This window comes from Lathamus discolor, chromosome 4 (assembly GCF_037157495.1).
Source record: "Lathamus discolor isolate bLatDis1 chromosome 4, bLatDis1.hap1, whole genome shotgun sequence".
In the NCBI taxonomy this organism is placed as follows: Eukaryota; Metazoa; Chordata; class Aves; order Psittaciformes; family Psittacidae; genus Lathamus; species Lathamus discolor.
The window spans coordinates 34,868,935-34,893,793 of record NC_088887.1 but is presented as its reverse complement, the minus strand read 5'-3'; the positions used below and the strand labels follow the sequence as shown (position 1 = coordinate 34,893,793).

Sequence of the window (24,859 nt, the reverse complement as noted above, 5' to 3'; positions counted from 1 at the left end):
TTCCCTTTTGAATGAAGAGTCCTTCTTTATAAAGGCATGGGAAACACTGCACAAAATTAAACCCTTGTGACACTTGCCTCTAAGGCCACTGTGATGTCCCCTCTGCCTGGAGACAGCATGAGGCTGGACTGATGTAAGGAAGACTGAATTCTCTTCCTAGCCCTGCCACTGGGCTTTTTTTTTGTACTAATGCAAATACACAATCTGGCTGTGCCTGTTTGTTCACCTTCCTAAGTCATGTGGCATACAGTTGAAGTGCCTTCTATGTGTCAGGTGGCATTGGTAATAACTTTAATTATAGATCACTTTGACTGTATTAAACCTAATTTTGACTCTGGGGCATGTTACCTTTTTCAGTTGCAACTCTGAATCCTCAGGATATTTTTCAGTCCTGTGTATGGTCACCATTCGATCTTTCTGTAGCCCTGTAGGCAGCAGTAATGAAAGATGTGACTCAGTCTAGCTGCAAATGGCACATGGTGTGGAATTCAGTTTTCTTTGTACAGATTTGAGTGGAGACAGGACAGTCTGGAGATGATCTAGACTGCTCCTGGCACAGTCAGGCGGCTTTCTGAGAGAGAGAAATAGATTGACCAAAAGACATAAATCTGGGGGACAGTATGATCCAATAGCTGTGAAAAACTATAATAGCACTTGAGTCTTTCCCTACCTCTAGACTAAGAAGTACTCTGATACCATGAAGCACTGTGGTATTACTAAGGCAATTTAGGAAATGTTAAGATAGCTCTAGACTGCTAACTCTTGTAACTGTTTATGATATTAAAGATAGAAAGCACTTACTGTAAAACTCACCTGAAGACAATTTAGAGCACATTGATATGGACAGAGGTTTTATGGGAATATAGGGGGAATTTCTGTGGAACATTTATACAATACAGCGGGAGGAATTACTCATTAGAATAAAGCTTTAACCCAGATTAAAGAAATACAAAGGAGCTTTTGGTATGGCAATAACTCAGGCAGTAGTTATTACAAATATCATGCCAAAATAGCAACAAGGACCGTAGAAAAGGTGCTGTGGCCGTGCCATAGTTCTAAGTGATGACAGCAATAAGAATTTGCAGTGGTTATGGCGATGGTGAAGTATAGGTTTATAGTGAGTGTGCAGACATGCATGGGCACGTATACCCCTCGTGCGCACATACTCTTGAGTTCCAAAAGTATCTGAGATACTTGATGCAGCATAATTACTGAGGCCTCGTCTTTCATTGCATTAATGTCACAGTGACAAAAGACACTGCTGAGTTTAATTAACACTGGTGCTCTTCCTGCCTGTATTCTTTTGTTGTTAAAACTCTTACAGAAAAGCCCCCCTCAGACAATTAAATATGGGGATTTTTGTCTTGTTAATTTTCTTAGCCTTGTTTATTCCCAAGCTTGATGAATTTGACGAGCGTATGTTTTTTGCTGTGCCCAGAGTACTTGCATACCGGATGTCAGAAATAGCCATGCTTAAAAATAAACTTGTGCTTGGCATTAAAGAGCATTTTACAGACAGTTTTGTGTTCCTGTGCAGTGTTTGGAGGGGAAAAGGGGGTGCAGTTCGTAGGCTTTGGAGGCAGCTGATAAAGAGCAGAGTGACTGCCATTTTGCCTTCCTCATCCTACCATATTGCCAAGCAAATCTGGAAATGCTGGAGGCAAGGAGGTCTGGAAAAAGAGCAAACCAGCTACCTGAAGAAGTAGTAATACAGGGCAGCTTTGTACTGTGTTAGAACTATGGCTTTTCATGACTGTCATACCTGATGCACTACCCACTGCTTCTGGATTACAGTCACTGCAGTATAGCAATGCACTGAAATAACTGGATAGTTTGTCTGTCTGTGCTTCCTCCCATGTGCACGGGTTTGTAAGTGCAGCTTAGTTACCTTTACTCAAAAGAATGGGTAACAGAAAGACAAGACTCAATAGCTGGGTAGTGAATTGGAAGGTGTTTTCGTATGCTTAGTGTTTAAAACATTTCTGCTAATTTATTTGAATTTCATGTCAAGAACAGGCTCTGCCTCTTTTTGCTGTTTTTTTTCCTGTTTTTCTTTCTTCCCTCTGAAATAATGCTTTCATTTCAGAGCTGCTGGTACTGAATGGCACCGATCCTGTTGCAGAAGCAGCCATTCGGCAGTTAAGTGAGTCTGCAAAGCAGAAACTGAAGTCTCCTAGAAAGAAAAGCACCATTATCATATCAGGGGTGTCCAAGGTAGAGCAAAAAACTACACTTCTGTTTAATGCTTACTACCATAAAGTCCTCTGAGTGCGATGTTAATGTGTTTTCTGCTGTCTCCCATTCAGCAGTCACTGCAGGATCTAGGTCTGTGTGCCAGTTTGTTTCAGTAGCTGTTTCAAATTAAGCCAAATCAGGGTGGGTTTGTTGCAGAGGGTGTTTTGGGGTTTGATTGTTAGATTTGACAGCCTGACTGAAAATGCACGGTAACCTTGGATGGGAGTGGGATGATCAGGGATTTGGGAAAACCAGCTTAGGTGAGACCAGAGATGGTCCTTCTCTGTGTTTTGCCCATGGAGGGGAGAGGCACAGAAAAAGTATGAACGATATTTTCTGTTTCTTTCAAAGTTGTTAAAACTCTCTGAAAAACCTCCAAGTCCTCTGGACTCTGTTCTAGAGGGAGGGCAAAAAAAGACTCACACATGTTACATAGCATTCCTCCAGACTTTCTTCATCCACAGCCTCAGTCTCCCATCTGATGCTTGGTGCCTGGCTGTGTTCCTTTCCCTTTTACAGCTGCTGTATGCACATTTGCTGTCAAGTCTTGCTGTTATGCACAGGACCACTAAAGAGTTCTATGTGAAAGACAAGTCAGTGAGCATGGTTCTCTTCATCATCACTGTGCTGTGATGAGAGGGAGAACTGAGCATCAGCTGCCACAGTGCCAGGTGTATCTGCTTGGGAGATGGAGGCAGTGGGACTGCATGGATTTGTGTTTAGCTGATACAGGTGACACAAGTCCTTCTTCAAGATGAAGATGCGGTTATTTTAAGGACCCAAAGATTGTCTATGAATGCTGATACTTCATTACAGCAACACATGTAGGAAAGAGTCCCATTATTTGCAGTGAGGCTGAGCTTAGGTGGGAGACATATACTTAATTGTGGTTTTTCTCAGTCATTTTACTTTAACAACATGATTAAAAATTGGCTAAATGCTCCTCCCCTTTAGTGGGGCTAGGAAAGCTTCCAGTGCCTTTCTGACAGCCCTGAGCAATACGTGTAAAACTGTAAAGAAAATAAAGGAGTTTTTGCAGGGAGGCTTGTGGGTTTTTTCCAGCAGAGTGGCTTGTGTCAGTGTTGTCTCTTGTTTTCACTGAGCAGACCTCCTTATCTCAGGACAGTGAAGCTGCACTGATGATGGACTATGCTGCAGCCATGGACAGCTCCTCCAAACAAGTAGATCCACCCACTGCGAGGGAAGGTGTTGCAAAACTCACATCCGATGAAAAGCTGTCGTTAGGTGCTTCAGAAATAGTGCCCAAAACTGATCCACAGCAAAGTGCCCATAAGGCTTGGGATTTGGAGAATGACAGCCAGCAGTGGGACACCAACACACTCTTAGACCAAACCTGTGAAGAAATATCTGGGAGCTCATTAAGTGTTTCAGAAACTGGGAGCATGAAAAAATCTAAAGGTATGTGATTCTTACCTCTGCTTCAGTGGATGACTGCTTTCTGTACATAACTGGCAGTATCATGCAACACTTTAGTAGTTCATCTCTTCTTACTGGTTTTTGTCCTTAAACTCCTTGTGATTGCGATGTTGGTTGAAGTTGTCTTCCTAGCAGCCATAGAGACTGCAGTCCTCCAGCTCTCTGACTCAGGTCAGGCTCCCTTACACTCCCCTCCATCAGGAAACATAAGGGTTCAACCTTACAAGTTGAAGGGCAGCTCACAAAGCCCAGCTCAATTATCTGGGAGAGAAATAACCAGCCACATGATCAGTTCCTCAGTGAAAACCATATCCTTGTAAACAAGGACTTGTGCTATATTAGCAGTCCCATTACTAAGGTGAAAATGGCAGGGTTCCAGAGTTGCTTTCTGTTATATTCCTTCTTCTCCTTTACATCTCTGAGAACAGGACTCCCCTGCCTTCAATAAAGTGTGCGTTCAGGAAGTACCAGAGCTAAACCAGAGGTACAGTCTCTCTCAACTGCCTTGTGAACCGTTTCTCCCTTTTCACTGATTTCATTAATGCTAGTTTGCTAAAGAAAATTGAAAAAGGGTAATTTAATAAGTAAATAAGGGGTCAGATAATTTTGCTGTTGTTATTACACACCTGCATAGCTGCAGTCTGAACATGTCTTAGGGTCCTTTGTGTTTCCATTATAAATCCATTAACCTCTGAGGCTGTAGCACTGGTTTGTGGCTAAGTGGTAAACACAGGGTCTGTTAGGAAGTCTGACACAAGAGCCACTGTGCCCTGAACAGGCTGCACACCAGTCTCAGGGGCTGCACGTTGAAGTTGCAGAAATTGTTGTGGTTTTCACCCATATCCATCCCTCTTTCTCTTTATTATTTTCTATTCTTTCCTTATCCAGAGATAAGATACTGTGAAATGGCTCACTACAAAACCTCAGTATATTACTAGATTATTGTAATCTCTCCCACTTAAAGCATGCACTGGACCTCTGCCAAGGCTCTCCCTTAGAGCACTGAGGTTTTCTGGACTTCTCACAGCTTCTTTGCTCCACCTGATAGACCAGGATGGTACAGCAACAGTCAATTTGACATAGATTGGCACTGGAAAGTTTTGGTATGCTTGCGGTGGGGGTAGGAGATTAGTTGTGAGGGGATTTGTCTGATTTGGAGCCTGGAAATTTAGGAAGCTGTATGTTGCGAAAACTCTGGATTCTTCTTTAAAATGTTACTCTAGAACAAGGAGTGGAAATTTGTATGTGAGGTGTTGTCCAGTTTTGTTGTTCCCTGTGCAGTACACTGCAAAGAGATAAGGCTTCTAAAGATCCTGTTTACACCGTGTAGTACAGGACTGCTAAAAGCACAAAGCAGTATTTGAGGCAGTTGTCTCATCTTGAAAAAATACTTGTGAAGACTGTCTCAGATCTCTTTCTTTACACACAGACCTCTGTGGAAGTCTGGAACCTCTGCTTTGTCACAGCTGAGTAGCTCTTGCGGAGTGAGACAGGAAATCATTTCAACCCCCCTGTCTTCAGTTAGCTTTAAATAGTTCAAGGTTTCTGTTTTGTCAAAAACTTTCCCTTAAGGAAACAAAACAAAAAACAAACCCAAACAAACAAAACCCCAAAACACCCTCAAACAAAGCAAATGAAATGCCTTCTGCTGTAAAAAAGCCTTGTGTCTGTGTAATGTCTTAAAGTTCTCTCTCTCTTCTTTTTTTTATTAACTTTTGCATTTTATTTTTTACTTTTCTGACTTCCTCTTTCTTACCCATTCCCTTTTATATACTTAAGAGGACTACTATGCCAGCCAGAATTAATTACCTACACAGTAAGTTATTTTGTTGGTTTGCTTTTTAATTTTTGTTGTTTTTTGGTTTCCTTAGAAAATGTAGCTTTACAATGGTTCGCTCATTGTAAAAACTGAAGCAAAACATAGTCTGGCATATGTTTTCTTCTTCCCCCATCCATTTCTTTCCTCCCTCCAAAATTACTTTCCTGTGCTCCCATACTTAGCAGACTAGTCATAATAAATCATTCTTCTGGTGGTCATGCTGTCCACGTGGATCACACAGAATGGACAGAAGGGCAGGCTTGGAGGGGGTGCTCTACGTTCCCAATCTCCCTCCATCATGCCCATTCCTGTAGTATCTGGTAATCAGTCCACATCTGATCATGCAAACCATGTGTGACCCCATAACTGGATATGCATATGCAGAAAGCTTATTTTAAAACCTGCTGCTTTCAGTTTTCTAGGTCTCTTTTCTAGCCCAACTCATTGAGCTACCAGGACCTCAGCAGGTATTTACAAAACCACCTGGATAAAAACTTTTGGAAGCTGGGAAGGAATGGAAAGGAGCAAGCTCTTTATCCTTGTAGATGTGGAAGGAAATCTTCATTAACAAAAATGAGATTCAGAAGTGATCCAAGCCCCTCATTTTCAGAACACCCTAAACTAGTGCAGAGAAGCCTATGAAGACCAGTCAGTCTGTACAGCACTCTTGACATGCTCTCTGCTTGTCTCCTGGTGTTAGGGGCAGAGTTGGCATATGGATCCTGTTGAACTCAAAAAGTAAGCATGCAAATAGCACGAGCATTGCCAAGCTTGTAATTTGGTGCATGCCTCCACAGCAGCTGGAGCCACTGTCAGGCAGCACATACCAAACTGGCTAGAGACTGATGGGTGGCAGCAGGGATGTGGCAAGCTTCCATGTAGCAATGACCTCAGCACCTCCAAAAACACAGGGAGCTTTCATGTCTGGGGGTACTGCTGCTTGTGCTGAGCCTGTGTTGCTCTCAGGGAAGTGCTGCCTGCAGTTTTTCAGCTGCAGCGAGTTGTCCCAGGCCACCAGCACAACTTGTGCAGCATTCTTGGTTTGTGTTTATTTCCTAGTATGGGAAATCAGTCTGGATGGGTAGAACTAAATAACTGCTTGCAGATAAAGCCTTCTGTCCTGCTCCTGTTGGCACAGCTTCAGCTGCAGCTGCCAGGACTGCTGGGCCAAACAGCTGACTGCTAAAACAAAAGCCATACAGCAGCAAGGCCTCATCAATCCACCCCAGCCTTTGCATATCAACAACTGTCAGTGTCATGGGGTTGAACACTCTTTCTTTTATGCTGTTGACAACAGCTTGAAGTGGTACTGCCTTGCCAAAAAGATCAGAGAGTGATGGGAGAGCAGTCAAGATTCAAATCCACGAGTTCCAGTTGCTTTCCGCTTTCATCCCATCATGCCCTGTTAGAAGAATCGGAGCAGCAGCAGGACAAAACACATTAGAATATCCTCCCTGGTGCTGAGTGCTTAGTCCTTGAAGTACAAAGTAATAAAACCAAGCACATGTTTGTAACTGCTCTGATATGAACAAAGAAGCCTCTGGCTGCATGCCATGAAAATATCTATTCTGCAGCTATCACTGTGCAAAATGACATGCAGCCCGTCAAGTCCTTTGGGGGACAAATATGTAATTCTAGCTATTGCATGGTATTATTGCGTGAAAGAATTGATCTGTGTGTTGATTTATGTATCCATTGGCAATGGGAGGAAAAGCAGAATCAAGATTGTGCAGTGGCAAGAATTAATAGCTGAACTGAGAGTTGGGAAACCTGATAGTGGTACAGGAATGAGGTGTGGAAGCTTTGCCAAGGAGATGACTGTCCTCACATACTAGTCTGACTGCCAGAAGGCTCCTGTGTTGGCTTGCTACCTGGGTCCTCCTTCATTCAGATTGGATCATGCCACTTGGACAGCAGCGCTGCCCAATTCTGCGCAAATCTGGTGCTATTTTAACATGGGGCTGATGTACTGACACCCAGCTAAGTGTTGCTGGTAGCTTGAAGCAGTGTCCCTGCCAGCAGCAGCCAAGCTGCCTTACACATCAGATGTGCACATGGAAAGGGACAGTGGAATTTGGCAGAATGGTGGCTGCAAAACTAACCCAAGCTTGCAAAAAGAAGAGTACTGGTGGCTGGTGTTGGCAATGAGGTGGGATGACAGCTGCAATTGCCTTGGCTGCATAATAGGCTTGACATGGGATCAAGAGAAGGAGTACAACAAAACACAGTAGCTTAATTTACCACAGAAGGGATTTGAGCTCATTTCTGAACCTGTTGGAAGCAGATGTAATACTATTTTTAATCTGCTTGAAGTTAATTGCTGTTCCTAACAGGATTTTAAAATATCAAATACTTTGTGATTGTTACTCTAGGAAGTGCTACCTAATTCATGTAGAGCACATGCTGTCTGGCTTGCATGGGCATACTGCATACAGGTTGACTGCCAGGTAGAGTTCTCCAGCACCAACAGTCCTTCACCTCAAATTAAAATGCCACCTTCATGTTGTGGATCATGGGCTAATCTCTTCCTCATTTGATCCTTGAAACAACAAAGAGTAACATTACTTCTGCTGTTTAATTCTTTTTATAATACTCTGTAATTCTGTTGTACTGGAAAGATTGGATATGCCTGTTTGACATGTGAGAACCCAGTGTACAACCCACACCAAAGGCTGTGCATGTGTATGTTTGACCACTAACACAGCTTTCAGAAAAGCATTTGAAATGAATAAAACAAAGGAAGGAGACTTCCACAAGATGTGTGGATTGACTTTAGAAGCTGAAGTCAGAGGACTAACACGGATTCCTCATAGGCATGTTTCACTGTAGCTTTCCTTCCTTTTCAATAGCATCATTTCTAAAATGAAGGAAAATTCATTTTTTCTTTAGTGTTCCTCTAGCAATACATGTGAGCTCTTCTCTCCTGAACGTTTCTGCTAGCTTTACAAGCGTGTGTATATGCATATATCTAGAACTACCACAGTCTTGTCATGATGCGGTTTGCATGATACTTGCATGGAACAAGTTAAAGTGGAGAAATACATACTTCCATGGAGTCTGAATTTCTCAGTGGTGTTCAGCTGAGAGAGAGCTGGATCAGAAGCAGGGCAAGGAGAGTTCAGTAGCATGTAGTGTATGTATGGGTGCCTCTGGCTGAAAGCACGACAATTGCTCACGTTTGCCAGTATCTGAAATCACGTGTTGCAAGGTGGAACTTGTACTGTTATGGCCTCTAGGTTACAAACCATGAATATTCTTGCTTTAGATTCACCACACTCTTAGTTTTTTAACATTGTTGGAGTAGTAACCAGGGTGATGCTTAAACTGGAAACGTTAAGACTGAGGCTTTTTCCAGTCGTGCTGCAGTTACAGTTCAAGCTGAGCTTCAAGAGGACAGCAGCCAGTTGTGTCTAAAGCATCCTGCACCTCTGCTGTTTGCTTCCACAGGTTCGATTCTGAGGAAAAGCGCAAAGCTCTTTTTCCGCCGGCGACATCACCAGAAGGATCCTGGGATGAGTCAGTCACACAACGATCTCGTCTACCTGCAGCAGCCACTGTCGGAGGAAGCACGCAAGAAGGGAGGCACGCTTTCACGTATTCTGAACAGAAAGCTCCTTTCCAAAAACAAAAGCAAGAGCAAACTGAACGGTGGTTCAACAGAACCATTCGTACAAGACTGAACACTCTCTGATGGGATACTTGCACATCAGTTGACCACTTGTTTACACAGCAGTACTAGAGGACACAAATATGGCTGGTGACTTGCATAAAACTATGTTCACTAATGCAGTGGTCCAGGAACAAACAGAAAGTTTATCTTTTTTTTTGTTTTGTTTATTTTACCAGAAGACTTTTTCTCTCTGATCATAAAGTTGCTCCTCCAAATACAAGCAGCGCTAATTGTATCATGACAGCTTTTGGAGGATCATGTGGTTTGTTATGGAAGATGAGGGATTATGGGGAATGGTGCACGTGGGGAGGACCTGCATGTAAGCACCTAGTTTACATTAATGGGGAGCTAAGAACTGAAACACCATACCTGCTGTATGACTGAACCACTGTAAAGAGAGAAGATACCACTGTGTTTTCTTACTGCAGCCTGGAATAGTAGCAACACAAGTCTCACCTTGTTTTTCTAGTCAGGCTGAAAGGGAAAAGAGAGACCCAGATCCAGTTTGCATTGTAATTTGGAAACGGGTAAGTTTTCAGAAGCAGAACTAAAATGCTGGTTAAGATAGCCTACTGTAATAACTGTAGCCTGCTGTAATAACTGCTCGATCCATGTAGGTGGAGAGATGCCTTTGATATTAGCCATAAATCAATAAATTATGCAAATACTTATACTAGCATATTGTTCAATGTTCTGTGCATAAGTTATGCTTTAAAAAAAATCAGAACTTTAAGTCTGCTTGAGTCTTCTCGCAGAGGAAACATTTACAGATTCTTATTTGTAGCTTTTCTTCCCTGTGTGAGAAGCTGCATTAGTGATGCAAAAACTTATCTTAGGGGCTCTAATTCCTTCTCCCAAGTACTTGTTAGACAAGTATATTTAACCATCGTATCAAATGCAGAGCTAGGAGCAATAACTAATGAATAGAGCGTATTTAACCCTATAATGCTTTTCATTAGACAGCTTATTTTACTTGCCAAGCACTTACTGAGATCTTAGAAAACACAGTTGCGAAGAGAGCTTTTTAAAACATAGTAACATTTCCCTTAGTTGGCTTTCAGCTTATAGATCTGCCAGTGTTGTCATGTGCTGAATGGTTGGTTGGGTGAGTTTTTTAACTTTTGTTCCTAATTAAATATTGCAGCTGGCTCCTTTAAATTAAAAGGGAAAACTGATGAAAGTAAAGGCATAGTTCTTGTTTGGGCTATTAAGAAGAGTAAAATGTCAGTCAGTATTTCCCAGGTACTATCTTTCGTGCATACCTGTACTTTTCCATTATCTGCATTCCTGCTGAGGACAAAGGACCAAGCCTGTTCCCTCTAGCCAAGAAAAACATCCATTCCATCTAAACTGCTGACATGAATGGATGATAGATTTGTGCCTGCTTTACCAACAGTGATTTTCCCCCTCCCCCTTTTCCTCCCCTTAAGACACCCAACACTTTGGCTGATATTTGGGCTTTCAACTTAAATTACTCATCAAAAATAGTCACTGAAGAACAGAAACACAATTCAAAACTTCTAATGGGCTCTGCATTCCTTGGTAAATATTTTACAAAGAATATAAAAGTAGAGGGATTTTGGTTTCTGTTTTACCAGAAAATATTAGGACAAATGAACTGCCAAAATGTTTTAACTGAGCCTACTGGTTAAAAATACTGTTTATATGTAACCTCCTAAAATCACTGTGGTAGTACAGCAGTCCAGACTATCAAATAGTTGTATGTTTGAGCATGCTGCTTATCACAAAAACACTTGAAGGCATTTGAATATTCTGTACTTCGAAAATGGGTTACAATTGAGTCTTCTACAGCTGTAATGTGCTTAGAAATCCCAGTTCAGTAATACAGGTTTGTCCAGCTTGAATGTGCTTGAACACATTTGTTTATTGTTAACTTAATACAAAGTAGTTTCTTCACTTCTTTTACAGTGGTTCGTTATATGAGTATTAAAATAACTGACGTTATGTTGTCTCAACATACACTTTTTTCCCTTGACTCTACTAGGAGCTCTTTGCATGACAGTGACAGGGCAGGGTGGGGGTCAAATCTCTGCCATGTTTTAAATGCTCAGTCTTGTTTGCTGAAGAAGCAAACAATAACTACTCACTGGGTGCAAGAAATCAAAGTGAGACTGAGCTCCATGGGTAGCACCCCCTTAAACTAAAAAGGTATGGAACTGGGAGTGTAAAGGGAGCATAAAACACTACTTGAAGTCTGCTTAAATTATTGAACTGGGATTTTAATTTATGGAAGCTTTATTGTGTACTTTGGAATGGGGTGGAAATAACACTGAATAACTTGCAGAAATACAAGAGCAGGGTTTGCTCGTAGCTTGCCCTGTGGAACAGATGCTCACTGAAGCAGTGGGTTTTTCAGTTTATCTTTCTCAAGGTCTTGGTGATCACCTAAATGCATGTCTTGATGGTGGGAACAAAAACATTCTATACTGCAAACTGTATGAAGGTTTGGGCTTGTGTATACTGAGGGAGAATGAATTCTTAAGATGAGGAAAGCAAGGCATTTGGGGTAAAAAGGGAATTGTGTTTTCTAATTGCCTTCACTCCTCAGGAAAATAAACATCGTTTGGTTTGATGTTTGACCTCTATATCTGGCTGGTGTGTTCCTCACCTCTTCCTACTTCTCTACAAATAATTTATGTCCTGTTGTAAAAACAAGCTAAGGTACTAAATACAAAGGGATGACTGAGTTGCTCAGTTGTGACAACTCCAAAGGCCCACAATTCTGAATCCCATTCCCCCCCTTCTCAGATGATTAGGTTGCCACTGAACATCAGGAGGTCTGAGTATGTACATTTCTTGTATACATTAGTGTTTAGGTCAGTGTGAGTTAGATTCTGACAGCCAGCAGGAGCTGTGCTACACGGTTTGAGTTGGTAGGACTGTATCTGTAAACTGGTGTTAACGCTGCGACATATCCTGTCAGGTGTTGCATGTTGCCTGTGTGGTTGTGTGAAGGATGCTGGAGGGAATCATTTTGCTCTTTTATGTTTTGCAATCTTCATAATTTTAATAACTACACATTTAACAGCAGAACAAACCTCCACATGATACTACACTGAAAACTTACTGTTTTCTGCCTTCCAACTTACTTACTTCAGTACAATAGCTTGGAAGCAACCTGTGAAATCTTTCTTCCTTTTTGCTTTCTTACACTCTTGTGTTTCTGAATGCAGCAGAGGCAGAGGATACAGCAAAGAAGGCACAGTATTTATTTTATGAGGATTAAGAGATGAAGTCTTGCTTTTAATTTCTGAAGAATTTTTCTGCCCATAACTGAACCTTCTTAATCTGTGTTTGTGGTCTGCTTTGCTTTGTGGCATTTTAGCTTTCCATTTGCCTTGATGTAAACAACCTGCATCCTTACCTAAACATGTTTTGCCTTTAATTTTCTTTTCATAGATTAAAGCAATAAAACCACCTAGTATCTCAAGCTTGAGTACAAGCTAGGTGACTTTCTTAAAGTGACGGAGATCACTTTAAAAGTCACTTCAAAGAGGGAGAGGGTCCTTTATCCCTAGATCACTAGTATTTCCTATCTAGTTCAATCCAGAACGAAATTACAGTTTTTTCAGTCCTAACTGCATATGAATCTTGTGAGTCTTAAGCAGCAGGAAGAAGAAGGGATGCCCTGGAAGAAAAAAGTTTGTAAGGAACTAAAATACTTTTGGCAAACTTCTTCAACTTAATGGACAAGTCATAAACTTTCAGGCAGAAATAGTGGGGTTTATTCTTATGCTGTCAGATTTTCTTTTTCCTCAGCTCTTTCTTTGGGAGAGAGGTTGGGGCTCCACGTCTTACAGTCCTGTAGTTATTGTCTTGCTCTTTAGAGGACTTGGCTTACAGCACTGGGGTATTTGATGTGTTCTATTGCTTGTCAATGATACCAGTTTTGAAGATGAGTGAAATTTCACAGCATTTCCCTGTACCACATCTCCTTGATGGTTCTAGGTGGTTTTCAAGGGAAAGCTTCCTGCTGTGTATTGTGAAGTTTTGGTGTTCTTGATATGCAAAGTATTGCAGGAAAAAGTGAAGTTGACTACATAAAATGCTATAAAATGTCTGTGAGGAAGCAAAATAAGAATCTTGCTTTTGGTTTAACATCTTTTTCAGCTCTAGTAGCTCTAGGTTTTAAAAGGAGCAAGAGCTCTATACAAGGCGGGAGCCGCATGGCTTTTTCATTTTGGTTTACTGCAGCTTTTGAATTGCAGAGCTGGAGTTTGAGATAAGTGCTTATCCTGGTTCAGAATTAGGTATACCACTGCTCCAGGCTAAGACATTCCCATCGTGACTGGGAAGAGCTGACCTCATACTTTGACCTCCCTGACTTTGACAGGACCTAAGTGGATTTATTCATACGTTTAAGATTCAGCATATGCTTCTGTACATTTCTAAGCCACAGCCTTGGTGACAAACAATTCCAGATTAATTGCATAAGAAGGGTGATAAAGGTGAATAATACCATTTCACTCAGGATATCCAAACTGCTACTATGCAAGGTACTGGCATGGTATGAAAATAACTGGGAAGGATGGGTCTGAGGTCTTTCCAATACTATAACTCTGTATTTCCCAATAATGTATTATGCTGTGATATTCCAGGTGTGGTAAAACATTCTTTTCCAGCACACCACTGTTACAGTCACTTCTGTGATGGTTGTCTTTTTCTTCCTTTTTAATGTGTGTACACAAAATGAAGTCAGTGCAATTACGAAGTCTGTAATGTACAGATTTATTCTATCACCTAAAAGCCTGAGAAGAGGATTTTTTAAGAAATAACTACTGCTGTACATACAATAAAAGCCAATTGTCTCCATGCAGTGTGCTGTCCTACATACCTAGTCTGCCATGCGTCAACAGATGGTTTTCTACTCCCCGTCAGTAATTTGACCCCTTGCTTAATACATTGCATTCACCTGTTTATTCAGGAGCAGAGTTCTCCCCCTATGCTGTGCTGGGTTGTTTCCGATAACTCCGGCCATTATCAGATAGCCCTTTCTTGTTCTTTGAGAAATCACCTGAAACGTGGACTGAGTGGGAATCTAATGGAAAAAGGAACTGTGGTACTCACTGTGGTCACTTGTTCTTTACGTTGTATTATCCTGAAAGCATCTGGAGTCTGGGGGGCAAAAGGGGAGGAGTGTTAGAGCCTAGATCTTGCATAGAAAACACCAGTACTAAAATTAACACAGCTTGGGAGTAGGGTTCTCTTGTGATGATTTTACTGAAGAAGTTATGTTCTGAATTAATGCTGCCACAAAGCCCTACCAGACTGAGGAAAAAAAACCAAAACCCACCAAAACTGAGCATTCATATGAAAATAGCTGCCATAGTGGTTTTATTTCCCTTCCCAGAGTGCTGCACCTTCTTTTTCAAGGAAATTGTATGTTATCTTACAGGGTGTTACTGCCCACGTTTCTGTGCCTGTTTATTTCATCTTCTTAAGGTGCTTAGCTGAAATTTCCTAATAGTCTCCTAACAAACCTTCTTACTTCTCCTTCCTGCTCTGATCTTGGGTGAGGTTTTTTGAGTCATGTCATTTGTGTATGCTACCGAAAGGGACTGTAGTGATAGGACAAGGGTTAAGAGGTTAAAACTTAAACAGGGGAAGTTTAGATTGGATATAAGGAAGAAATTCTTTACTGTGAGGGTGGTGAGGCACTGGAATAGGTTGCCCAAGGAAGCTGTGTATGCTCCATTCCTAGCAGTGTTCAAGGCCAGGTTGGACAGAGCCTTGGCTGACATGGCTTACTGTGAGGTGTCCCTGCCCATGGCAGGGGGGTTGGAACTAGATGATCTTAAGGTCCTTTCCAACCCTAACTATTCTATGATACTGTGACCTATCAGAGCACGAGCAGGGGTGGATGTAGCACAAGTGTGGCACTGTACTCATTCCTCCAGTTCATAATTCTTGAACAGTGAATGGAAGGCATCTTCATTTGGTTTTATCTCTCTACCCCAGTGACCCTGGTGTCAGACACAAATTCACATCCGATGTTAACTCTGCAGAAAGGTAGGAATACTGGGAGGGAATGGGGGGTAGGAGGGGAAATCATTTTGGAGCTGCAGGATCCAGACTGACATGGATTGTAAATCCAGACTGCTTCAGCTAGGAAACATACGGATTATACTCTGAATTAGTTAATGCTTACAAAGTGAATGCACTGCAAGTAGGATAACCACCCTTGTCCACTGGTTGTCTCCTAGGCAGAGGGCTGAAGACAGCACTGTCAATGTGCACTGAGATGTACAAGGACAGTAAGTAGAAGCAGACTATACAAAACTAAACACTAGTTAGCTTCAGTCACTGAAAAAAGCAAATGACCTGTACACGCACTTGGATCATGGAAAAAAATCCCCCTTACTACCTGTGCTCACTGAAAACCTCTGATGAGCCATTTTTAAAGACTAAATGGTTCCCCCTCCTCAATTTAACACCATTTTGCCAAGAAGCAGCAGTTTCAAAACTGGAAGGCTGCATTCAGTTTACCCAAGCACTTCAGAGAGGAGTCACAATACTCTCTACACTGGCTCCTTGTGCAGAAGGGGACGTGCGCAGGTAAGGTGAGAAGCAATAAAGGCCCTTGTCTTAGCCAGCTGCTGAAGACATAGCCGCGAGAGCACATTCCCCGGAGAGTTGCCTACTTGCATCATCTTTTGCAGTTGTGCTCTCACTGGGCAGGCTGGGCAGTCACACCACACTGCCTAAGACTTTTAGGGGAGGATGGGACTCCATTGCAGGCAACGTCTTGCCAAAGGAGACTGGGGCATCAACTGAATACCAGAAATACAAAAAGCACAAGTACCTCTTTGTCCTGGTCTGTACCGGAGTGTTCTTGGGTGCACAGCACAGGCTGCACCTGGGGGAGCAGCAAATGCTGCAGTAACTTGCACTCAAGGTTTAAACCAGCTCGAGAAAGGAGGGCACGCTTTCCTGGTCACCAGGATTCAGCGGTGGCTAATTACACGGGAAAATAGGCATTGCTGGTTACATTGCTGTATTCTAAAGGTGGCTACAGCATGCGCTATAGAGCACAGTATGTCTGGTAACACGCTGGTAACACCAGGCTGACCACACTTGAGAGCGCAGAACTCTTGATCCTCAACAGAGCCTGGGTTCGGAGGCCCTTGTTCAGGGCCGGGCTGAGGGCCAACCAGCTGACAGGCTGCCGTGTGCATGATGTGGTGTCCCTGCGGGCCCTCCTCGCTTGTAGACAGACTCCTTCAGGAGCTGCTTCCTCCGGGGAGCCGAACGGCAAATCCCAGGTTGTGCTACCCGCCCTCTAAGCCAAGCCCGAAGCCACACGGCTCTCCGACGCAGCGCAGGCCCCGCCGAGGGGAGGGGGCTGCCACCCCCGCACCGGTGTGGGCCGGCTGTGGGGACCCTGCGGTGACGGTCGGGCAGCTGGCTGCTCGGGGCAGCAGGGAGAGGCGCCGCGACAGGCTCAGCGCCGGCGGTGCCATCCACCGGACTACACTTCCCGTCGTGCTTTGCGGCCGGCCGCGCCGGCTTCCGGTGGCGCGTGGTTTCCGGAGCGGATCGGAACCCGGAGTCCGGATCCGATCCGGGTCTGGCCATTCCCCGGGCAGGTAACGCCGGCTCCCCGCGCTCCCGCCCGCCGCCTCCCCGACACCCTTTCCCGGCCCACTCGCGGGACCCTCCTCGCGGGATCACCGCCCCGTGCTCGGCCTGCGCCACCCGGGCCACCGCGCCTCCTCTCGCCGCCCCGCCGCTCCTCAGGGCGTGCGGGGCCGGGGCGAGGGCGGCCGCGAGAGTTCCCGGGGCGGCTGCGGCGGCTACGAGCCCGCCGCCTCCTCCTCCGCCGCCTCCTCCATGCCGCCTGTTCTTTGTTACAGCGGCCGCGCCGCGGCGCGCGGAGGGAGGGCAGTAGGAGGGGGGCGAGGCGGGTCCGAGGCAAAACCCGGCGGAGCCGCTCCCGGATCCCCGGCCGGGCCCCGCCGCCCGACGGGTTCCTGGCGGCTGAGGCCGTGCCCGCGGTCGGTGCGGGGCCGCGCCGAGGCCTCGCCCTCGCCTTCGCCTTCGCCCTCGCCGCACGCACACACATGCACGCACACCCACCCGCGACGACGGGAGGCTCCGGCCCCGCTGCCGGGCGCCGGCGGCGGCTGGGGGACGAGCCGCCGGGGCTGTGTGGGGCGGGGGAAACGGGGGGGTGTCCCCGCAGGCGGGGCTCGGCCGGTAAAGCCATTGGTCTGGGGAGGGTGTGGGTCCTGTGAGGGAAGCGGCCCGGTGGGACCTGTGCCGCCGGTAGCGCCGTGTTCCCTTCGGCTGCGGGAGCGGGGAGCGCCCATGTGCGAGGGCGAAATCCAAAGGGAAGAGGGTGGCCGGAGGAGGAGGCAGGTGTAGGAACCGGCCGTTACCGGCGGCTCTGCCCTTGCCTGCTCTGGGTCTGTAGGTGCACGCCTTTTGGAATCACAGGATGGTTTGGGTTGGAAAGGACCTTAAAGATCATCTGGTTTCAGCCCCACTGCCATGGGCAGGCACACCTTGCACTAGACCAAGCTAAAAGCCCCGTCCAGCCTAGCCTTGAAAGGGATGGGGCAGCTACAGCTTCTCTGGGCAACCGGTTCCAGTGCCTTGCCACCCTCATTGCGAAGAATTTCTTCCTTACATCTAATCTAAGTCTACCCTCTTTCAATTTAAAGCCATTTCCCCTTGCTCTGTCACTACGTGCCCCTGTAAAGCTGCCCTACAGCTTTCCCGTAGGCCCCCTTCAGGTACTGGAAGAGGTGAGGTTTGTTCATTGCAAGACAAAAGGAAGAAAGCCGCAGCCTGCAGTGCGTGCTGCACACAGACTTTCTGCCATACGCTTGTTTTCTGCTCCTGTTCATTAAACTTTGCGTGTACTCTATGCACCAGAGGCAGAGTGACCATGATCACTGTAAACGATGGAAAGGGAAGGTGGGTAACTTCACTACCCACTTTGTGCTCCCCCAACTGGTACATAAAGTTTCCCACTGTCCCTTCTCAACAGTAGCTGATAGAATGGTCATACTTTGTTAGAAATACGGTGCCTTGCTGTAGTTTACTAGATACTCTGCCAGGTAGTTTCTGATTACTTTGAGCAGGAGCATGAACAAACTAGACTACATCATGAAGAACACAATCTGTATTTTTAAGTGCATTCTGCTTGCACAAATACATTTGCAGTGCCCATCTGCTCTATTTTCAAGTTACTTATTCCTACTAGTTGAAGCCCGTTCTAGAACTTTAATGGCAAACTGAAGCAAGAAGAAAGGGGAACTTTAATTTGACTTTGTTGGTTGTTAAATACAGATTTTTAGGGTTTGGGTTTATTTTTAATCTTTTCTTACCTGTTCTTTTAAAATCTGCTGGCAAGGTCAGAATTGCTCAACCTGCCACTGCAGCCTGATTTCTTTCTTCAGCAGTTTAGAAGGGGAAAGTATGCTGTTACACCAGGTCTGATTTATATGGATAGCTTACGGCTTGAGTGGTTCCCTACTGCTGCACATCATGCTCTATAAACAGATACCTGTGATGCTGCATCCCCTCAGTATCTTCATTTGGGTTCCCTCGAGTTTCAGAAGTGTCCAGAGGCCCGTGTTGCAGCTGGAGTTTGCTTAGCTCTGTGTATTACTCTCAGGCACACTCAGTTAATTGTACTGGTTATAAACCAGAAAACCAGAAAATTCTGGTTTTCTGCCATCAGAATTGGGCCTTGTACGTGTGCTCTAACTTCTGTGTAGCTTTTCACCTGGTTATTCACTGCATAATGATCGCTCTCTGTTTTATATTAAAATATCTGTAATTCCCAGAGGCTTTTATTATCTCTGCAAGGCAAGAACATGATCATGTGCAGCAGGATGAGTGACTTAATGGAATATTTTTCTGATACAAATCCTTGAAAAGAGGCAGAAAATCAGACATGGCCCACAGCAGCAGCAGATGAAGGTGAAAAACTTGGAGTCTGTCTTCAGTGCCATCGTGTGAGCTTGCATGGCACTTCATGGCTCTGTTTACCAGCTGGGGTGGGTGGCATGATGTCATCTATTTCAAAAACCCTTGGGAAATACAGTTGAGATTTGCAAAGAGTTTTGGATCCTATGGGTTAGCAGTATACGAGTGAGTGTGTGTCTGCAAAGCAGAACTGTTAAACCCATTTTGGGGCAGCTCTCTTTTTCGTACACACGCAGCAGTTTATAGCAAGGTGCAGATACTAACTCAAGGTTAGTAGCTGTCTTTGCACCTGCATGTTGAGGTGTGAGTTTGCTACCAGTTCCGGTTTATTTTAGAGGGGAATTTTATTTCCTGCCTATTTCAGAGGGAATTATTTCAGCAGGTCATTGTGCTGAGCACAGGAAAGACAGATAACAAATCAGGAATGTTGCAGTGCGGAAAATGAAAGTACGTGCTACAACAGTGAGAATCATGCTAATGCAGACAGTGAGGTGTAGTGTGCTTATCAACTGCGCAGTGTGTTTGAGGGACTTTCATGCTTTCTCCCCATCACCTTGAACAACATTTCTGGTACTATGATTTCCCTGCCCCTTTGTTGCTATTCTCTGTGGTCCCGAGAACAAGACTGACATGGCTGCTTCTATAACGCTGCGGGTCATCAGTCTGCAGTTTGTGAAGAATGCGACACAGGAAAGTCCTAGAAGGTGAATGCCTTTGATGAGCAGGTCATACAGCAGCATTGCTGGTCTTGATGACTGTGTCGCCTGTGTATCTGAATCACTGACCAAGAAAAGTATTTGTTAATTCAGCCGTATTTAGGATTAAAGTCTTGTCAGGATACAAACGATCCAAAAATAACTGGATGTACACCTCTTGAAATAGTGCAGAGCATCTGCAAAACATCTTGGTTAAAATGCAAAGCAAACCATTTTTTGCCATCAACCTACAATGCAGTTTCTGTGGCTTGCTTTGCACCATTATATTCTAGGATTCTGTAGACACCTGTTGCATTGCTTGCAGTGCTTTCAGGTAAAAAGCTTTTGAGAAATTCCCTGAGTTGCTGCTCATGCTCAACATTGGGATTTTGTATACAAGCTTCAGTGTTTTATCATAAGAGTAGCCAAGAAAGGCCTAGCTTGTGCTGCAGATGTGCAGTGCTGGCCCCTTACTGGGGCAGTGGGAGTTAGGAGGGATTGTGCTGTTCACATGAGGTGGAGTTGTGGAGGGCAGTGCTTGGGACAGGCCAGAATGCCCAGACTCCGTGACCAAAATCCTCCTTAGGCTGTTGCCCAGATAACTAAGCAGCAGGATCCCTCCTGCTGTGAGCAAGACCCACAGTGACCAGATGTTCTTTTGTATTCCCATCAGTTGACATGCTGGCTTTCCACTCAGCACCCCTCCACGTGGCAGTGGACTGTCCTTTGCTAATTGGGAGTATAACCTGTGGATTTGTAAAGGATCCTTTTCCTGCTTTTGGAGGAGGTTTGAGGGGGAGCGGAGCACGGGTGCAGCCAGCAGCTAAATACCAGACATTGCCGCCCAGTGTGCACAGGCGCCATCATGGCATTAGCAGCAGGCTTGGCATAACTGTGGAGTCCTTCCTGAAACAGTGGAAGGGGTTTTGTGGGACAGGGATTTCACTTGTGCTGAGAAGTCAGTAGAGCTGGTATCTGTGCAGTAGTTGCCTCTCCGGGCTCCAGCCTGAGGCGTGTTTCCAGGCCTCAGCCACACAGAGCATATGAAGCATCAGTGCTCAAGAGTAAACTCCTAATGGGAAGTCCTGCTCCTATGCTGATCCCGAGTAACAGCTGTGCTTATACACATCTCTGGCTTGGCTTTTGTTGTTGTAGTGGCAAATGCATTGTATTTTTTCAAACAGGGCTCTGCTAGCTCGGTGTGTCTTTGCTTACTTGTCCTCTCCTGTTCTCCCTCTCACAGGTTCAGTCTCTTATTCCTTCCTGTTCTCTTCTTGACCAATGTGTTTGCCCTTTCTGCAGCCTCATTCTCTCTTAGAATTGGGTCATGATGTTCAAGTTGCTTTGCTTCTCACTGGGCCATTGAGAAAATTGCTTATTTGAAGAGGAGAACCTTTTTATGGTTAGAAAAGGGAAAACAGTCGTCTAGATCTTGCTTGTGTCATGATCTTAGCTATACATAATCAGACTATTTGCCAACCATTCTATTGTCTAGACATCATCGAGGAGCCAGTTTTTAATACATACTGCCAAAACTGGTTTATAAAAGTGAATATAGGTTATCCTTATTTTACAGGTCAAAGCGAATTGATGAGTTACCATTTCATGGGAGATCGGTTACAGAGATGAGATTAGTTTTCCCAGGTTTTCTGATGTTCGTTACCACAATATACCTTTGCCTTTGGAACAAATCATGGTCATATCTGCAGCTTTTAGGTTCTTGAGATTATTGTGTTTATTTAATAACTAGTCCACCCTTCAGAGATAATTTTTTAAGCTACTGTTCAATAAAATGCTTCACTGAACCAGACAGGCTTTGTTTCTGTGGTGGTTGTTGCTGGCCTGGATTAGTCCTCTGGCTCTGCTTGTTCTGAGGCTCCACAGGAGCTTATAGCAGGGGCACACACGAATGTCTGAAGGTTGGCGAGAGGAGGGATGAGGAATGGTGTGTGACAGCATTGCCTCGGAGGGAAATGCCTGTGAACCTACAGACACTTAGGCTTCTTGGTGGTGAATTCAGCAACACGTGTAATGATACAGTAGCCACTGGGGGATTTCTAGCAACTTTAATTTCTTTGACTTTCCATTGATACTCTTGCAGGGGCAGTAATGTGTTTGGGTATGGCTCTGGGTCAGTCAGCATCATGACACCATAAAGGGGTTCTATGCTATGGAAAGTAGAAGTCATTCAGAACTAACCTCATCTTGTATTTTGGCAGGTTTAAAAATGGCTGGAGATGGCAGTGATGAGACTATGTTTATCTGTAAGTATTAGAAAAGAAAATGATCTAACTCTGATGATGTGACTTGTCTACTCAGAATGTTTGAAATGAAAGACTAAAACAGACCAAATTTTTATTTAGGAAAGTATTTATGTAAAGGAAGTTTAAACAGTTTATGGGGTAAGAGAAAGTTGCTCATTTTAAGCATGAACATTCTCTTGTTTGGGTTTGGTTGGGTTTTTTTGCAACCAGATAAAGAGACGTCTGAATGTGAGTTAGCAGAGCAGCTTTTTCGTGGTCGAAGTGAGATTGAAGGCCTAAAACTAGCCTAAGCCCTTTGTTTATACAGCCGGCTTTAGCAATCAGGGGTGTCTGTGGGGAACTCTGACCTCTAGGCTGAGTTAAAGATCTGCACTTCCACAGATGGAGGATGCAGGCTCATTCTTTCTGGACCGTTAGCGTCATTGAATACGTATTTCATAGACAAAAGAGAGTTTTGGAATTTTTTAATAGAAGTTTGCGTATATACTTCCCGCAAGGTATTTTACCATTTAACCCATGCTTAGTTTTGTATTCGTCCTATGGCTGTAATCTCTTGAAAGTGTCACAAATGGTGAGTGTAAAAGCCTTGGGGAATGTCTGCTGTAAGGCATCCCTTAGATTTTGAGAGGCACGCTACACAATGTATCAGTATCATGTGCCCCCTGCTTTTGTCATTCTTCTGCAAAGGCATGAGAGAAACACGTAGCTGATTCCCACATGTAGTTTTGGACAATACTGTCTGCCCCTTGTTGAACTTATGCAGTGGCTGGTACTTTGCAGAGGTGAGGGGTGCCGTTGAAGGATGAGGGGAATGATGAAGTGCTTCGTTTCCTCTGGCAGCAAAGCCAAAAGAACCTGTTGAAAAAAGAAGCTGTTCCTTCCTGTCCCCGCTGGTTATGACAGCCCTTTGTAGATGATAATCCAGTTGTTTTCAATAGTCTGGTTTGCACATTCCTCTGTGGCTCCTTCACCCTCTCTGGTTTTGGAAATTTGTATTTATCCCAGATAATTTCTGTAGTATTAAGCACAGTGTGAGCTGCAGGCACAGCTAAGGGTGGTGGTACGACAAACAGTGCAGGATGGCTGTAGGCTTAGTTGTGATGCCAGTGCTAGGTGGGCAGCACTTTCCCACAGATCCTTTTCTCTGGTACAGCTGTCTGGTGCTGTACAGCAGACTGGATAGGGAAATTCATTCATCTGAAAAATAAACTGATGGGAAAAGCTCGATGATCCTTTCCTTGGTTCACCAGAAGGGAGGAAACAGCAGCTAGGCTAGGGGTTTGCATGAGCTGGTACTACCACCATTTGTCAAATGTATGTGGATTTTCACTGCTAAGCTGTTTTTGTTGCCAGAAGAAGAAACAATGTGGAGCTCTGCATTGTAGTTTGGGATCCCTTTTCCATATCTAAGAAGAAATGTTTTTGTTAGTTCACTGGGACTGATACTGGGAGGGAGAGCTTTCCAGCTAGGAGTAAAGAGTAGCTTTGCCAGAAGGGGCATACCCTGGAATGACACGGCTTTTTTCTTGTTCTCTTCCCAAAGTGTAACCACCCTCTACTTTGCGTCCTTACTGGGGTTACCTGACTCGCTCTTGTGAGCATGGAGCTCAGGTGTAAATCGTGTTGTAGGAATGTAACCCCTGTGCGATGATCTCTTCTTAAGCTGCATTAGCAGCTGACCAGGCAGGGCAGTCTGACAGCTGTTTCTTATGGTGAAGCAATGTGTATGCATTTGAAATCCTGTTCAGTCAGCTTATTTTAGAAAGACACAAATTATCCTGGTCTGAAAATTGTTTTTTAGGAACCATTCAGTTCTGGGTAATTTACAGACACGTAAACTAGAAGTTAATTTAGGTAAGCTAACAGTGAATTAAGAAGTGACCGAAGTCTACTGTGCAGCAAGCTGACTTGTTTGGAAAGGCACCAGAAGGTATCTTGGAGGTATCTCTCTCTGCACTGCGGGTGAGGAGCCTGAGTGGGCCAGGCATGGCTCTAAGGCAGAGCTGTGCTCCCACAGCATGTTCATGCCCTGCTGAGACCCTGTGACAGTTCTGCTACTTGTACTGGGTTTGTGCCTCCTGTCACTAAAACGACCACCCTACCCAAGCTCTTTCCAAAAGCCTGGGTGCTGGGAAGGTTTTCTTTAGCTGCTAGATGTTACGGCACTTTATCTGAAGAATAATGTCATCTTTAAGCAGAATAGTTACTGTGGATGTAAGGCAATTATTTTCCTTTGAGAGAGATTTTCAACAGTTGTCTTCTGATTGTACTGATCATGGTGTGTGTTATCTCACCTACACAAGTGCCAGCTGTCAACTTGATGTTCAATTATACATGTTCTTTTAAGCAATATAAATAAACATCTGCCTGTGTATGTATGTATTTTGCCTGGTGTTAGATTTTGTATTTGGCTCTTGAAAGGAGAAGGCAGCTGTCTAATGGAGTGTTTTCCATCAACCTTTCTGTATGCTGTCTGCTTCCTTGCAGGGTGTGAGGACTGTGGGCAGTACCATGATTCAGAGTGTCCTGAACTCGGCCCGGTGGTGACAGTCAAAGACTCCTTTGTATTGAGCAGGGCAAGGTAAGGAAGATTTGTGTTAGTTCTGACTAACCCAACACCCATATTAGTTCTTTAAAGCATATTTGCTATTTAATGAGTGTCACGCTGACAGCTGAAAAGTGAAGCCCCAATCTATGGAAAGCATATGGTCTTGATTAAATAGAAAAATTGATGCATACCCTTAAGTGCTTTACTGAATCGAAGCCAAAAAATAATTTGCTG

At 44.4% G+C, this 24,859-nt stretch overlaps 2 protein-coding genes and 1 long non-coding RNA gene across 8 annotated transcripts in view; 2 read left to right on the top strand and 1 right to left on the bottom strand.

The window, feature by feature from the left end:
* C2CD2 (C2 calcium dependent domain containing 2) overlaps positions 1 to 13,994 on the top strand; it is a 40,368-nt gene extending 26,374 nt beyond the window's left edge. The window contains exons 12-14 of one of the 2 annotated variants that reach the window (XM_065677012.1): positions 2,087 to 2,214; positions 3,357 to 3,654; positions 8,939 to 13,994. In XM_065677012.1, the coding sequence (XP_065533084.1) occupies positions 2,087 to 2,214; positions 3,357 to 3,654; positions 8,939 to 9,171 (659 nt within the window). In that variant the 3' untranslated portion in view covers positions 9,172 to 13,994. Of the gene's footprint in view, positions 1 to 2,086; positions 2,215 to 3,341; positions 3,655 to 8,938 lie in introns of both variants that reach the window. The other variant, XM_065677011.1, reaches the window with a different exon arrangement.
* LOC136013313 (uncharacterized) lies at positions 5,413 to 16,791 on the bottom strand. Its single transcript, XR_010612218.1, has 4 exons — positions 15,985 to 16,791; positions 14,250 to 14,297; positions 9,531 to 9,635; positions 5,413 to 9,045 (listed from the first exon to the last, which is right to left on the bottom strand). It is a non-coding gene; the product is annotated as an uncharacterized LOC136013313 (long non-coding RNA).
* The window catches only part of PRDM15 (PR/SET domain 15), a 39,264-nt gene continuing 31,079 nt past the window's right edge, over positions 16,675 to 24,859 (top strand). For all 5 annotated transcript variants that reach the window (XM_065677008.1, XM_065677007.1, XM_065677005.1 and 2 more), the window contains exons 1-3: positions 16,675 to 16,768; positions 22,033 to 22,077; positions 24,565 to 24,658. In XM_065677008.1, coding sequence (XP_065533080.1) covers positions 22,041 to 22,077; positions 24,565 to 24,658 — 131 coding nt within the window. In that variant the 5' untranslated portion in view covers positions 16,675 to 16,768; positions 22,033 to 22,040. The remainder of the gene's footprint in view (positions 16,769 to 22,032; positions 22,078 to 24,564; positions 24,659 to 24,859) is intronic.